This window comes from Dermacentor variabilis, chromosome 6 (genome assembly GCF_050947875.1).
Source record: "Dermacentor variabilis isolate Ectoservices chromosome 6, ASM5094787v1, whole genome shotgun sequence".
Taxonomy (NCBI): Eukaryota; Metazoa; Arthropoda; class Arachnida; order Ixodida; family Ixodidae; genus Dermacentor; species Dermacentor variabilis.
Window position 1 is genome coordinate 118823848 of NC_134573.1, and position 14365 is coordinate 118838212.

General features: G+C 47.7%; 1 protein-coding gene across 1 annotated transcript; it reads right to left on the minus strand.

Annotated features, from left to right (window-relative positions):
• Positions 1-358: 358 nt before the first annotated feature.
• LOC142586271 (uncharacterized) lies at positions 359-12816 on the minus strand. The gene is made up of 8 exons (XM_075697518.1): positions 12594-12816; positions 9218-9337; positions 6749-7078; positions 5090-5295; positions 4385-4591; positions 2034-2177; positions 471-671; positions 359-424 (listed from the first exon to the last, which is right to left on the minus strand). Exons 1-8 carry the CDS (start codon positions 12799-12801, stop codon positions 359-361), a joined length of 1482 nt encoding a protein of 493 aa, XP_075553633.1. The 5' UTR covers positions 12802-12816.
• Positions 12817-14365: the final 1549 nt, after the last annotated feature.

Genomic DNA, 14365 nt, shown 5'->3' on the forward strand with positions numbered 1-14365 from the left:
TCTTGTCTCTCTCAATAAATTCTACCCACACTGTTATGCAGATCGTTGCCCTGGCTGTGGCAGCTCGCCCATAATCTTCCACGTCACGATTGAGTGCACTGCAAACCTCTTTCCTCCCTTGCCAACTCTCCTTTACCCCCTACGCAACAAAGAGCTGTGGGACGAGGCCCTCCACGACGGACCTCCCGAGGTCCTCCGAGCAGTGATACAACGGGCTCGAAACACCGCCTGAATCATCGTAGGGACCCTGGACTGAGGGTTCCTCCCACACTGCTCTCGCCATTCAGATATTATTAATAAAGATGTTTTACTCTCTTTTACACCGTGCTCCCGCTTCATCGCGGTCCCCTCGCCCTCTCTACCCAATGACCCGCATGCGCAGGCCGGCACTCGCTCCCTCGCTCCGTAAAATTTGGCACCGACTCTAAACATTTAAACGCATGCGAAGAGAGTTTTCCAAGAGGCCCGACCTCTAAAACAGCGAAGTTGAGTGTCCGGTTTCTTAGGTACGCGTCCACTTCGCTGAGGAGAGGCGTGCGCTCCAGGGTGGCGTTGTTTAGGCTCCAGTTCTCCATGAGTTTGAGCCGGTACTCCTTGGAGGTAACAGGCGCCAGAAAATACGTCCGATATCTGGCCGCACTGCTGTGTATCGCAAGACGCTTGACCTCTTCCTGAAATAAAGAGGAGCAGGTCGCAGTTGAAGGTCGGCATGTATACGGCACAACTGTGGCTGACTTTCCTCCAGGAAAAGGAACGGGGGCAGGTCGATACGGACGCATCAAATATTAGAACGCACTATAGGCAGCAACTAGCGTCCTCAAGGAAAAAAAGAAAAGTAAATTACAGAGCTGCTATACCCAAAGTACTTTTTAGGCTGTCGGGTGGTAGGGAAGAAGAGGCTTTAGTCATTTATGCAAACCGATAAAGAAGATATAATTACCGAAGGCGGTTGTTAAATTACAAAGAAGCTTTACAGACAAAAATGTATTAAATTACGCCCTTGGAGAGCTTAAAGCACAACGGCAACAATCCGCAATGCAGCCGCAAATTGCGGCAGGAGAGAAAACCCACGCTTAACGAGCGCAAAGCAGGGATCGTGAGACAAGTCAAGACATGTCGAGTACGAGACGAGGAAGCGAAAAGGCACAAGCAAGGTGACATAGGTTATCAAGAATAAGAAGCCAAGTCAAGCAAATAACGTGGCGCATAATAGATTCATCGCACCGAGTTTATTGAGCTTTGCAACATGAATGGATGAAGTATGGATCAACAAAACCTGTCGCGTGTGTTTTGTTCCTGACCAAGACACTGCTATAAGGCCGCTATAATTTCCGATAAAGTGCCGTAAATGCGTATGGCATTAGAAGTAATTACCCTCTGGACGTTGCTAACAAAAACCTGTTGAAACTTTGCAGGCGTTTTAAAACATAATTTTTGAAAATACTGCCCATTCAGTTACACTGGTGTATTGCAGTGAGTTCAACCAGCTGTGTAAGGGGCAATGGGAAGGAATTTCTTGACGTGTGTGTTTACACTATAGCAACGTTGCGAAAGTTGTGGTCAATTTTACGCAGAGCGTTTCGTAGTGTGGATATTTTAAATGCGACGCCTTCCTACAGAATAACTTCATGTTCTACAACTACAACTCGCATGCGTGAGCTTACGCCCAACGACGTATTATTTGTGCATCTAATGTCCTTCCAGTATGTGACGTACACTATGATTTGATAGCGAGCACAAGCTGTGCGCCGTGGCCACCGTTCGCAGAAAGATATCACTCCGCTATTTTCGTGACAAAGAGGTTCTGATCTCCGACGCCTTCCACGTAATAAATACGTCAAAGTTTGAGACATAAGTGCGCAACTTAAAGTTACTTTGATTTACACGACGCGTGCCCATTGTCTGCCTTTCATGCGTGGCGCACTATTTTTTGGTCGCGGATGCAGGCAGTGAGAGAGGTCTCTCCAGCCTTCGTTGCGTTGCTTGCTGTGTAGGGAACGTGGAGGAACACAAGTTTTGTTTGCAGTTCTCACCGTAACATTCCGCTGCATGCGTTCGAGAGCGTCGTCCATGGGAGTTCCACACGCAGTCGATTCTGGCAGCCTATGCGCGCTGCGAGACACGTACTCGATGACGTAGTGTATGAACACCAGGCTGGTAATATCTGGCAAGGTGAACTGCGCATGAAAAAGAGAAGAATCGGATGAGATCGATGGCCAAGGTTTCCTCACTTCTCGCGGAGAATTTATTGTTCAGCATAGTATAGTCTTATAGTTAATATTTATATATTATAGTTATTATATAATAGTTATTATAGGTATAGTTAACGCGACGCATGTGGCTACGAGGACGCTGTTTTGACAGCCACAGCCCCATGTCCGCGAGCGGCACTGGATAACACTCCCAATCTTGCAAGCATACACAAATATACCCAAGCAACAGGACGGGAGTATAATCGCCAAGGTAGCAACTAATTAGTTAAGCACAGCACGTCTAATGCGAAGGGTGGAGGGTGGCTCCCACGTACATCTGCAATTTATATTTTCCTCCACTTTCATTTTCAACTACCTAATTCTTTCTACATTTCCATGAAACAATAAAAAAAGGGAATTTTATCAATGCTTTCTCTGGTTTATTGTTTTCCTTGGTTTCTTCGTATGGTTGTGACTAAAAAAGAATTGAACCCGTTGGATTTCTTTATTCTTCAGGCAATTCACCACACGCGATTCCAAACGCGAGGCCAACCAGTAGTCGTATATTCCGAAGGCTGTTAGCATCTGTCTGACTTAGCTCTACTGATTTTAATGAAAAATGCGTCACTTGAAGACTTTTTGAAGCACCCCAAGTTAGCTGATGATAAACTGATGTAGTGCGCTTCCTGGATTTCTCGCTCTTCTTTGCCCTTGCCCCTACCAAGAATCGTTACATTGCTGAACAAAGGGTAACAGCCACATTCATTGCAATGGCGATGCAAGTTTGCACCGTTGTCGGACCCCATGGAGGAGTGGTGCTCACGCAGGCCTATTTTTGGCCTATGTTTGGCCTATGTAAACTCTTTCTCCTGTGAAGGGGAACTTAACCCCTGCGACACATGCCATAAAACGTTTCGCATGCTGCGTTGTGAAAACGTGGTTCCTTGCCCTGCCTCAAGAAATGCGCGAGCACAGACCCGAAAGCTTGCAAGGGCCCGAAGACACAACACTTCCTTTCTGCTTGTCGCCAACTTTTTTGATGTGGCTCACTTTAGGCACATACGGCATGACTTCAAGTTTCCTACGTCCACTTGCCCCAACATCTGCCAGCTTCTTGAGCCTCTGAAGCAGCGATTCAGCCACCGTTTTTAAAAGGGGCTGAGGGAACCCTGTGGCTTCCAAACGTTGGAATAGTTTGTCAAAGCTACTTTTAATAGCGTGGTGACAGCTTCTTTCGAGTGCATTTCGGAAACAATTCATTGCAATCCCTCTTTTTACAATCTTCGAATGTGCAGAACCAAACGGCAAAAGAGCTTTCTTGCCTCAAGGTGAAAACATCCAGCATAAATGCCCGTCATGAAATAATGTTAGTTGCAGTTCTAGGAACCTGATAGAATGATTGCTAGGAATTTCACGAGTGAAATTAAGAGTGCGTGAAGAAGCTTTAAAAGCAGTCAATACATCGTCTACTGCTGCGGCAGAGTGTCATTAGGTAAAAGCTCTAAAAGTAGTAAAAAATCGTCCACATACCTAAAAACTTTGCACACACGCTTGTTTTGAAGGAAGCCTTGAAGTTTCCTGTCAAATTTTGCTAAAAGATTTGGGAAAGCAGTGGAGCAATACTAGAGCCAATGCATATTTCTTTTTTCTGAAGGAACAAGGAGCCTTTGAATTCAACAATAGTGGATGACAGATAAAAAGATAAGAGCTCTAGAAAGCCATCCACCGACATACCACACGCGCTCTGGAAGTCTACAGGACTTGCCCTTGGTAGGGGCAAGGGCAAAGAAGAGCGAGAAATTCTGGAAGCGTACTACATCAGTTTATTAGGTGACGACTGCATTAGTACAACCTCGGTGCGCTTACTTGAAAACGAATTTCTAATTTCTAGGTCGGTCACGATAGATGCGATATCTTGTCTTTTCATGCTTTGCGATTAGCGATGATGTGTTTGCGCATGCTCTGCTAGCCGTGCTGGGACTCAGTTGATAGTCCAGTAGTTGTGTTGTGAACCTCTCCTCTTGTCCTTTGTGTTTTGTGACTGGTTTTTTCCTTCAACTATGTATCAACTGGCCCGGATTTCAACCCTTCTGCAGAACATAAGTGGTCGGCAGTTATGGGTTAGCATCTTTAAAACGCCGAGTCGTGCACTGACCATACTGCACCTGGAACTTCCTTTCATGCTGTCTTACCACGTGGTCGTGGGAGCCCCAGCTAGCACTGGCCGTCTTCATGATGTTCCTGGTTTCATTGATGTACGCTCGGGTAATGACGTATATCAGTTTCTCGTATGGGTAACGGGCCTCGTGCTGGTAGTACCAGCGTCCCAGACTCTTGTCCCAGCCGTTGTAAAAAAGCAGCAGCCGCATGTTCGGGTTGATTCCGACATGCGTGATGAGCTGCAAGACACGATTGCATAATGTCGCCGGCACTACGACAGGCAGGGCTGCCATAGTGGATTTGAAAGGTAGTGGACTTTGAAAAGACTGGAAATAGACCGTTTTAAAATATAATTTCTTTGCGACGCGATACTGTTCGCGTCTCTTTTTTCCTCCATGCTTTCTACACAAAGCTCCAGATACACTTAAGAAGGGCCCGAAGTCAACCGATACTACTACTCCTACTACTACTAGTAGTACTACTACTACTAATTAATATTATTAATATTAATCAATCACTTAATCAATCAATAATTTATTTAATGTCCCTAACAACAACACCGAGGTTTGTGTGCTGGTGCACAGAAAACCAAAAACAAGAAAAGTAAAAATGAAAAACAACTACGACTAAAAGTAATGGAATATAAAAATATAGATTGCAACAAACAAAAAATAATGAAGTGCTTGTAGCTTGGTCCTCCTATGTCACGCTCGATGTTACGCATGTGTGCTCCTTACCTCAGCTTCTAGTCGTTCGGCGAGTGTGAAGTTGGCGAAGACGAGCATGACGAATGATGTGTAGAAGCTGTTTCTTCGCGCCATACGCCGCAGTGTCTGGCTTATAGCTTCGTTGACATGCGTTCGGTTCGCTTCCAGCGGTACGAACGCCATCGTGAGGTTGAGACCCTCCGTCTGCTCCTTGAATATCTCCATGCCATACGTGGCTGAAAACATGTAGTAATATCGCCGTAGTGAAAATAAAGCACTAAAGAGGGTTTCTTTTTTTCCCCCACTGTGATTAAAGGTACTACATTCGACGTATCCCTTCGACTGTTCTTGCAGTCACGTTAGTCGAATCCGACGCTTTTGTTTATGGAAGCATGTCGAATATATCTTATTGACTTTGGCACGATTCACGTTGACATACGTCGGGCATAAATAAGTACGCTGGAGAGATAAAAATACGTGCTCCCCTCTCTTCACCGCTCATTCTGGGTGTTTTGCGGTGCAGGGTGCCTAAACGGGAAAACGGGAGCGGCCAGGCGCCGATCGGCGTGCTCATGCATCACCATTGCAACCACTGTGGCGCATCACTTTCCTTAACATTCATGACGCTGTTTCACAGAAGTTTAAATTCTGGAGCTCTACGTGCCGAAACCAGAATATGATTGTGAGACACGCCGTAGTGGGGGACTCCGGAATAATTTTGACCACGTGGGGCTTTTTAACGTGCACCCACTTGCATTTCGCCCCCATCGCAATGCGGCTACCACGGCCGAGGTTTGATCCCGTGCCATCAGGCTTAGCAGCGCAAAGCTATAACCACTACCATAACACGGCGGGTGCTTTCACAAAAAAAAAAAAAGCATATAATTCGGTGGCCCTCGATTGGGGGGGGGGGGGGGTGTGATATTATGACAACGTGTCTTTCTTGCACAGGCACGCAATTAAGTTCCGTTACCGATCCCCTCAAGCATTTGGTGGGAATGCGTCCATGCTGCAGCATCTCGTAATTACGAAGATGTCAAAGTCCAAACTGCCGTCCACAATTTAACAGGAATGTTAAACATATGCAGAGAATCGCAGCTCTTCTACGAGCAGTAAGCTCCCCTCACCACTCTTGAAGTAACTTCCAGTTTTTGTCCGCGTGGGCGTGAGTGACTCTTGTCGTGTCGTTTGCTTTGTCGCCCGCAAGCTGTTTTTTTTTTCCTTGACGCTTCTTCGGGAGACTGCCTTAATATTACCGCTATACAGGCCACTAATGATGAACTTGAAAGTTGGTAGCGCGAGTTACAGCGTCTTACAATATGTCTTGGTTCTGCAAACGCTTTTTAGGCCGTGTCCATCCAGATTTATACCATCATGCTCTTTCATTAACTTACATTGTTTCATAGGTGGACCTCCCCGCAAACGTGAGGAACAATCTACTAAGTAGCTCACTTTGATGGCAATCAGTGCAGTGTGGCTGATGGCTCGATTTTATAATGAAACTTGCATTTATAAAGGTCAATACGTTATAATAAATAGTTATAGTAGAACGTACGTATATTACTTTATATCTAATTTAGCCATAGTGAAATTTCGTTGCTGTTAAAGTTTAGTGAAAAGGGCATTCCATTAACCATACACCGTGGAATGTTGATGCGGCGAACTGTACCGGTAACAGCGTACACGTACCGAACGCGTCGTCGTAGACAACGAGCGCCCGGTTCACGCGCATTGCCGCCATCCTTGCCAGCACGACGCGGACGTCGAACTCCTCGAAATAGGGAACCAGCAGGGTTCCTGCGGGCTCTTCGGGCTCCCCGGGAGCGGTTCCCCGTTGGTCCCCCGCCGTGGCTTCGTTACCGTAGGCCTCCCGGAGCACCCACTGTCGGCTGCAGCCGCGGTTGAGAACAGCCAGGAAAGGCAGGCGCGCTTGGCGCGCTTTCCGGGCCAGCAGTGCCGTTGGAGCACACTCGTTCGACACCAGCAGGGCAACCACGCCGTTCTTCCGCAGCTCGCACACTGGCGCGGCAGCAGAGAAGAAGGCGAGAGCGAAAGTTATCATTGGAGTTTCCCAAGAGCATAAGACATTGGCTGCTGGGAGCTAGCTTTCGTATTTGCGGCGCAGCACTGAAGAAGACGCGTACAGGAAGAGAGCGAGAGAAAGGAGAGAGAGGAAAGGCAGAGAAGTTAACCAGGAAAGCGTCCGCTTTGGTCTATAGCCTACACAGGCGGTTAGAAAAAGGAGGAATACAAGGAGGAAAAAAGGGAGAGACCGAACATAGCGTGCGCGTGGGAGGATGCTCAGGAGGACTACAAAAGACAGAAATGAAATAGAGGGGACGTGTACTTCGTCTGTTTCTTTGAGTGTTTGTCTGCAAATATGCGCTGCAAATATGGACACACGCTTTCGTTTGAGCGTCGCACAGCCCTTAGACACAGCTTTGAGCGCTGGTTGGAGGCACTGACACATCCGGCCCAAAACCACTTTTAACAGCGGGGCTGTTCCAAGTTGAGCCTTTGCCGTCCGGCGTCCGGTGTCACGTAGGGGGAGCAATTAATGGTACAAGCCCCCTATGGGGGATAGGCCATAGGAGGGGGGAGGGATATATGAGCAGGTGCTTCGCCGGCGCGCGTCCATTCGCCCCATGAATTCTGGTCGGCGCTCGCGGCAGCGCCGACTTCGCGCAAATCCTGAGGGTCGAGAACGGGAAGCGCGAGCCAAGCGCCGGTGGAGGCAAGCCAACCGCCATTTTCAGGAGAAGGAAACCTAAGCCGAGCAGAGGCAAGCTAACCCTTAACTTCGAGAGTAGGCCGAGCAGAGACGTCGACGCAGGGAGATTCCTCCCACGCAGGGTGCCGATGGACGGTTCAAGAGAGAATTCCTGGACTGTGAGTGCAGCCGCAGCTGCAAGGTGTGTGATAGACTGTGGTTTGGTCATAACCTCACGCAACTGAAGAGTGTGCGCAATCCGGAACCGAAATTTGAATCTAGCAAAACGACGACAACGAGACAAAAGACTTTCGTGAAAATCGCGCTAAACACGTGTTCAAACCTGAGAAACTGACCCCCAGCTTCGATATTTTGACAGCTTTCTCTGCGTGGAACTGGCTTCACCTTTTTTTTAGTCACCTAGCTTTCTACATTGAACATCCTATAATAAACTACAGCTTGATATTACCGTAAGGTGTAACATTGGTTTCGAACCCTGTTTCCTGAGCACAGCAGTCCGATGCATTACCCATTCGACAATCGACTACCCAGTGACCCAGATATATCGGGAAAACGGGAAGAGATAAACGTAGATAGCCCTCGGACAGTTCTTGAAGTACCCTAAAAGTGCTGACGCTATAAATAATCCGACGCTTGGGGTGCGCCACTTCTGAAAAACCCTGGCACTGAAAGAGTTAATGAGGTACCGCTGTGTTTCATCAAGTTTTGTGCTTTTGAAGTCCTGCGCACAAAGTTACCCTTTTAGGCTAATAAAGCAGTTCGAATATGCCTCCTTTCGCAAGGAACTTTCGCCGAAAAGAAGACAACCGTTTGTAATGCCCCCTCCCCCTTCAACGCCTTTCCTGTAGATATTGAGAGTAGAGGCCTTTGGAGCACCCGTGCGTCAGGGGTTTTAATCTCGACCCCCGTCGCCATGCGGATTTGGTGTCACGGCAGCTGATCACAAAGCCATGGCGATCAAACACTGGCGGCAAGCATGCGATAAGAAACGGCTGCGCGTAATCGCGGTTGTTGCCTCGTTCTTTCAACCAGTTCCCGCATTTCACAGCGAAAGATGGCTTCCCACTAGAAGCCGCCTATAGGAACCCAGCAAAAGGCTTAATGACAAAAGCGTGAACGTGAAGAAGACGTTGGCACGGAGCACCGTACAGTGAAAATGAAGTTTACTCGAGGACATATGGTCTGAGGATAGTCCTTGAGAATTATACTGCGCTACATCGCACTCATGTGCATTTTTGTTCCCCTCTTTTGTTTTAGTATTTTCCTTGTGTGTTCTTAATTTATCTTTCATTCGCTTTACCCCCTTACCCAAACACAGGGCAGACATCTGGTCTAGGCGCTGGCTAACCTCCCTGTCCTTCCTTCTCCCCTTGCTCCTTAATGCGGGCCATCTAGCACTCCGTTCTCATTGTTGCACATAGTCTTACGGTCGACGTCGGCCGAACTGTTGATCCAGTGAATGCCAAAGGGAAGAACATCATTTCGGTTCATGTAGCCCGTCGCCAAGTAGGTGCCCAGGAACTGCGCCTTCTCTTCCCAGTTGCTCCCTGAAAGGTGACGCTGTTGGTAAGATCGCACTGCAATACCTGTTCGAGAAAAGAAGGGTTACTGATGCTTTTTAACATTGCAGAGAGCTGGGATGTGTCTGTCAGTCACACCAAGACTTCGTGCAAAGGTTACTAAAGCTAAATATGGCGCTACGTACGGTCCGCGAAAGCAGGTAGATTGTAAGTGGAGCCATCGTGGAATTTCGACGTCGTCCCATTATGTTTCAACGCATTTACGGCTTCTTAAGCAAAGTCTTGCTTCATCAGGAAACAGCTGCACCGGATTAGATTTGAGCAATTAAACGCCCGAAGTGTTAATATTAGTTTAATGTATGTGCTTCTTATATGAAAAATTATTTGTATTAAGAAAAAATGTACGCCCTTTTTGATCTATAGTGCCCGAATCCTACACTATGATCAGAGCGCATATATGTAGTCTAAAGATAGACCACCTTATTAACATAACGCCACGAATATTCTATAATTAATTTTCAACATTAAAAGTTAACCTGCCTTATGTGAAGGTTGTAAAGAGAACCGACAAGAAAACGGCAAAAATTGGAGGACGCTTAAGCTTCGCCTTAAAGAGTGGAACGCGACAGCGTTCCCGTCGACCCGCCAAGGGGTGTAAGACAATGGGCTACGGCGCAGCGACTACGCGCCCCGCATCGGACGCGGTGAGCGTCGAGCAACGCAGCGTTCGGCGCGACAACGAAATGTGCGCCTGAGCAAGCGACGCACGCCTGAGCCTTAGAAACAGCTCGTTTCTAAGGCAACACCGCGTTCACTAGAGGCGCTTTTGTACCGCTTTGAAGCATCGAACTCGTGGCTCAGTGGTAACGTCTCCGTCTCACACTCCGGAGACCCTGGTTCGATTCCCACCCAGCCCATCTTGCAAGTTGTTTTTTATTCATGAAGTGCCTGCTGGGATTTATCGCTCACAGCCAACGACGCCGACGACACCGGCTGTTCTGCGACACGAGCTCCTATAACGAGCGCGTTCTGTACTGTTACAAACACGCGAATAACGCTCGCACTGCAACTTCTTTATGCTTGGCAGCGCGTGGACGCGACAGCTCAGAGAGTGTTATGGCAACACGTAGCGAATGATAGCAAACGCTGGACGCCTGTCTGGGCTGTGCTCACAGCGCAAACTTCTTCACGAACGTAACAATAAACAATGAGCAATTTGCACATGTTCCCGCGGATAATAAATTGTGGTACGGCGATACGATACGCTTTTCATGGCATTACTGTTATGGCAAGCAACGGAGCCACTGCTCAGCACTCCGCGCTATGGCGTATACGACGTAGCTAGCGCACTCGTAACTGGAACTTTGCTTGGACGGTAGCAGCGTCCCGGCCGCTACGGGAAGAGCCACAAAGTACGTCGTTGCCGCTATGTATACCAGCATGCGCTCAGGAGACCGCCGATTCTCCTCCGTGGCAAGTGAAAAAGAATATCCTTAGAAAGGTGCCTGTAGATAGATTCATCGGAAAAAAAAAAGAAAGGCTATAGGCGACAGCTCCACCAGTGCGTAGGTCTACTGGGTATCTTTATTAATATGTTTTTTGCTGCACCAGAATTTTAAAATTTTGAGCACTATAAACTAAGCTGACGCTATACTGTTACCACTGCAGGACGAAGGGCTCTCCCTGCGATCTCGGATTACCCCTGTCCTGCGCCAACCGAATACAACTAGTGCCCGCGAATTTCCTAATTTCATCGCCTCACTTAGCCTTCTGCCGCCCACGACTGCGCTTCCCTTCTCTTAGCATAAAATAGGCTGATGATGATGATGACGACGATGATGATGATACTGTTACCATGCAAGCTCCCAGATTGGCAATCTCTATAGATAGAAGGTGGTTAGCGTAGACATGTGCGCAAATAATTTATAATCAATTATTTTTAATTAGAGAATTTACGCGGCTAAAGAAACTGGACAATTTGGAGCCTGTCCTCGATATTATCTAGCCGAGCGATTAAATTTTCGATAAACAAACTCTTGTGAGAGCTGCGCAAACAAGTGTTTTATATTCGATGGCTCGCTGAAAGCTAAGCTGACGAAGAAAAAGAGCGCCCATGACGCCGATCTCGCTATATCGCGCTTTCGAAACAGTGTCGCAGATCTCGCGACCCAACGCACTGTTGAATTTTCTGCCCACAATCATGTCTTCGCGGACATCATCATCATCATCATAATCATCATCATCATGACGATTAATAACGCAAATATATAAACACCACGTGGAGAGTAAGAGAAGCGGGCTAACAATGGTCTTCTAAAAGGAACACCGCGGTCACTCGTTTGAAGAGTACAGAAAAAGAGACTGAGAAAGAGGAGAAGAAGGAGCTAAAAGAAGGGAAAATGGAGAGGATGACACATCACAACACATCACACCACGCTCAGACAATGAAGCATTACAGATGAGAGTGTATAGTCCGGTGGTTGACAAGAATTCCAGCACAACTTTGCGAGCCTCATACCCAACCGATGCATGGCCTTTGGAAGCAAGAAATGTTTAAGTGCAGTTCTAACGGGATGTTTCTGGCGCTTGCTTGTCAGCCCGCAGCGGTAAAAGTGGAACGTTGGGCATTCCAACCGCAAGTGCGCAAGTATTTCGCCGACAAGCGTTTCAGTCCACAAGCCGGGCACGAAGGCCTCTGCGCGAGTCCTTGTCGGTGCTGCATTAGTGCACCTGAAGCGTTATTGGAGCAGTAGAGGCCTAATGCAGCGGGCTAAAGTACGGCCAGAGGCAACTGACACTGCCCTCACACATAAACGCATACAAAAGAGACATTCTAAGCTTGCGCGCATAGTGCTACCTAGAACATATTCATATGCGTCCGAAGAATATCGCTAATTGGAATCGAAGAAGCTCGTTATGTCGCCATTAACACGTTGAATAATAACTGGATAAGAAAAATGTATTGCGCCGAGACTAAAGATTCAACCATATCTGCTCAAGCTCTGAATTTCGCCTCCTTTTCATAACAAAGGTATTCTCTCCTCGCATTTTTTTTTTTTTTGCCTCCGAAATCTCCGGCGCTGCGCGTTGTTCCTTACCGCAGGGCTCGGAGGCCGATTCCTCCCCTTATATGAGTCTGGGGAACATCGACGGAATGATGCTTCACGCGGCTAATAAGGTCGTATTCACGAGCACTTACAACTGCTCAATGAAGTATTGATGTTCGGAAGTGCATGCACGTATGAGCTGCGGGAGTAATATAAATCAATAAGATTGCACTCACCTATTTTGTACTTGAAGTGGCTCCCGGCAGGTCGGGCAGCTACGAGCAGGACTGCTGCCAGGATTGTCAAGATTCGCTCGTACATTCGGCGTTCGGGCAGAACACGATAGTTTTGAAACCTAGCGGTACCAATGCGTCGTTTAATGTCTTTCGTGTCTCTGTTGTAGATGCGGGAGAACTGCTTTCGAACTCTGAAACTCAAGCACATCGAAAGAAGTCGCTCTCTCGCAAGATCCAAGAAAACCAGAATCGTGCCCAAACGAACTGCGCAATCGACGCTGAGTTTAGGCGACAAGAACGAGTTCCTATACAGGAGAACAACAAGGAGCACTGGCTTGACAATCGCTTCCGGTGATGCCGCAGAATGACACCTGTAGCGTTTTACGTGCGCCTAAGTACACCTGGCAACGCATAACTCAAGTGAATCCGTGCAGGAGGTGGTGTAAGTTTGAAGCAATGGAATGATGTAGGCCGGCTCTCGTCGCAGGGTAGGTTACGGAGGGGCACAACTGTGAAATCTGCGCACTCTTTCAGCTCCGCGTGAAAGTGTCACGCCTAGCGTTCGTGCAGATCTAACGACGGTCGCCGAGTACGCTAGCGCGAAATAGCATTAGCCTTGATTTTACGTCTACGATGGACGTATCAGCTCAGTTCAGTGGCGGCAAGCAGCGTGATTTCTTTTGGAGACAGGCTTAACTGCTATTTTACTTGGAGGTAAAGTCATGAATTCTAAATCTGACTGCAACAAACGCTAATTATAGAACCACGCACATGGTGCATCAATAAGATTTACCCATGCTGCTGTCTGAGAAATGAAAAAAAAAAGATTTTAATTATTCGAGGCTTCTCGTGACTGCTCTTAGATTGGCAGAAGCATAGACAAGCCGAACCCTTCAAATACGCTCTTGAGATTTCGCTACAACGTTGTCTGTAACCTTATTTCACACTGCGGGAGACTAGAACTCCTCAGTGCTGCATTTCCTGTCACTTGGAAAATCTGCCTTAACGAGAAAAAAATCTGTCACGACTGCTTTCTCTCAGTACTCGATGCGAATGGAAGGGAACTTCCAAAAGCGAAAAGAAATCACTGTCTATGTAACGCGAGTCGCCTATGTAACTGCGGGTTCGATGCAAACAGAAAAGGAGAAACGAAAGTGCAGCCTTTCTTGACATGCTTACCAAGCTGGTACCACCGCTGTCGAGAAGTCTTTTATAGGTATTCCCTTGTTCATACTTTGCCAGTGCGGATCCTGCGACCACAAAAAGCTTTTCCTACACAAAACGTTAAGCCTGTTAGCCTATACTTACGTGCTAACAGCGAGCATTCAAATACCTGGGTCGTGGCTGCGCTTGCCTGCGTGTCCGACTTGCTCCGTTCGCGGCAGGCGGGACAAGGCGACCCGCACTTCTGCCGGCTCGATTCTTTCACGCCGTGTGACTGCAACACGTGCTGAAGACAACTCCCGCTGGTTGGATAATGCCTCACACCGAGAGACTCGATGCAGTAAAGCACCTGAATCATTGTCATCTGCGGATGCCGTGCGAGATTCAAATAGGCAGGCTCGACGGCCTTCGATTTTTTTTTTCTCCGCCGTTTCGAGCGAAAAAGAAGGGTTGGGGGGGCGTCCGCCAGATGATACTTGAGTTGTGGCCAACGAGAGACGCCCTCGCGAGGCCGTGAGCCTGTGGTTGTAAGGCTGTCATTGTACGCTTTCTTTTTCGACAGCCAGGGTAGAATTTGGAGAAATTCCTTTTGTCACGACGAGGAGGGC